Source organism: Pelophylax lessonae, assembly GCF_965119305.1.
Source record: "Pelophylax lessonae genome assembly, chromosome: 6".
NCBI lineage: Eukaryota > Metazoa > Chordata > Amphibia > Anura > Ranidae > Pelophylax > Pelophylax lessonae.
The window spans coordinates 207,369,716-207,371,229 of NC_138773.1; the positions used below are offsets into that span (position 1 = coordinate 207,369,716).

A 1,514-nucleotide genomic window follows, 5' to 3' on the forward strand; every position below is an offset into this window, starting at 1 on the left:
CTATAGTTACTTGGCAAAAACTTGGATCCCTTTTTAAATATAGGCACCGCATTTGCCCCTATCCAATTCCAGTCCTTAACGAGTCCCTAAAAATTTGAAACTAAGTCTTTGAATTGACAGAGCTCAATTATTTTAGGATGCGTGGATGAATGCCATCTGGTCCAGTTGTTTTATCCACCTTTATTTTGTCTAAATATTTTTGGACCATATTTTTAATGAAGAATACATATTTGCAAGCAACTAACTATAACTAAACAATTATTAAAATGTATTAAAATGCACATTTGCATATATTTTCTTTGCAGAATGGCTTGGAAAAATGATACAGTTATCAAAGAATTCATCCTTCTTGGACTCTCCAGTAATCCCATTATACAAACCATACTTTTTGTTATATTCCTGATCATGTACTTGATCATTTTAGTTGCAAATTCTCTTATTGTCTTTGCTACAGTCACTGATAGCACTCTTCAAACCCCTATGTATTTTTTCCTCACTAATCTGTCTCTAGTGGACATCTGCTATTCATCCTCAATAATACCACGGATGCTGAGAGATATGATGGTGGTCAAAAAGACTATTTTGTTTGCAGATTGCGTTGCACAAATGTATATATCTCTTTCATTGGGGGAAGCAGAATGTATTATTTTAGCTATAATGGCCTATGACCGCTATATAGCAATCTGTTATCCTTTAAATTATACTACAATTATTCACAGAAGTTTGTGTATTAGGATAGCTACAGGAACATGGATTTGTGGATTTCTCTTATCTATTTCTCATGTAGCCTTAACGTTGAATGTGGATCTTTGTGGGCGTAGTGAAATTAATCATTTTGCGTGTGAAGTACCAGAAATCTTATCTTTGGGATGCGGCAATGTTACAGTTGTTGAATTTGTGATTTTTATTGCTGGCGTCATTCTTTTATTTGTACCCATTACTTTTATTATTATTACATATATTACAATTATAAGAGCCATTTTTAAAATAAGCTCTTCTGCAGGACGGGGAAAGGCGTTTTCCACTTGTGGCTCTCATATAACTGTTGTAACCTTGTTCTATGGCTCAGCTATGGCCACCTATATGAAACCTCGATCCAAGTCATCTCCTGATACAGATAAACTTTTTGCTATATTTTATGCAATAGTTACACCAATGTTGAATCCACTGATTTATACACTCAGAAATAAGGAAGTTAACTCAGCTCTAAAAAAAGGTTTCATGTAAGGGCATAACTTTTCTTCAATAGTATATTTTGAATAAATATCCAGCCGCTGACTACCGAGAGGTTTTCTTTTTTGTTTAAAAACGTTTATTGAAAAGTCATATTAATACATACAAATTTACGAACATATCTTGGAGCAAGTATACATGTAAGACAATTATATCTATACATTAACTTTAGTTAAAGAGAGTAACATAAGAACCCTGAGATATAATTCTTTGAGTGAGATGTAGATATATCATTAATATCTGTATTGTTACATATCATATATCATGATCTCAAGAGCATT

The 1,514-nt window shown here is 32.8% G+C and overlaps 1 protein-coding gene across 1 annotated transcript; it reads left to right on the plus strand.

The window, feature by feature from the left end:
* Positions 1-306: 306 nt before the first annotated feature.
* LOC309558855 (olfactory receptor 2B6-like) lies at positions 307-1,227 on the plus strand (the record flags this gene model as incomplete). Its single annotated transcript, XM_082261936.1, has 1 exon — positions 307-1,227. One exon carries the CDS (start codon positions 307-309, stop codon positions 1,225-1,227), a length of 921 nt encoding a protein of 306 aa, XP_082118062.1.
* Positions 1,228-1,514: the final 287 nt, after the last annotated feature.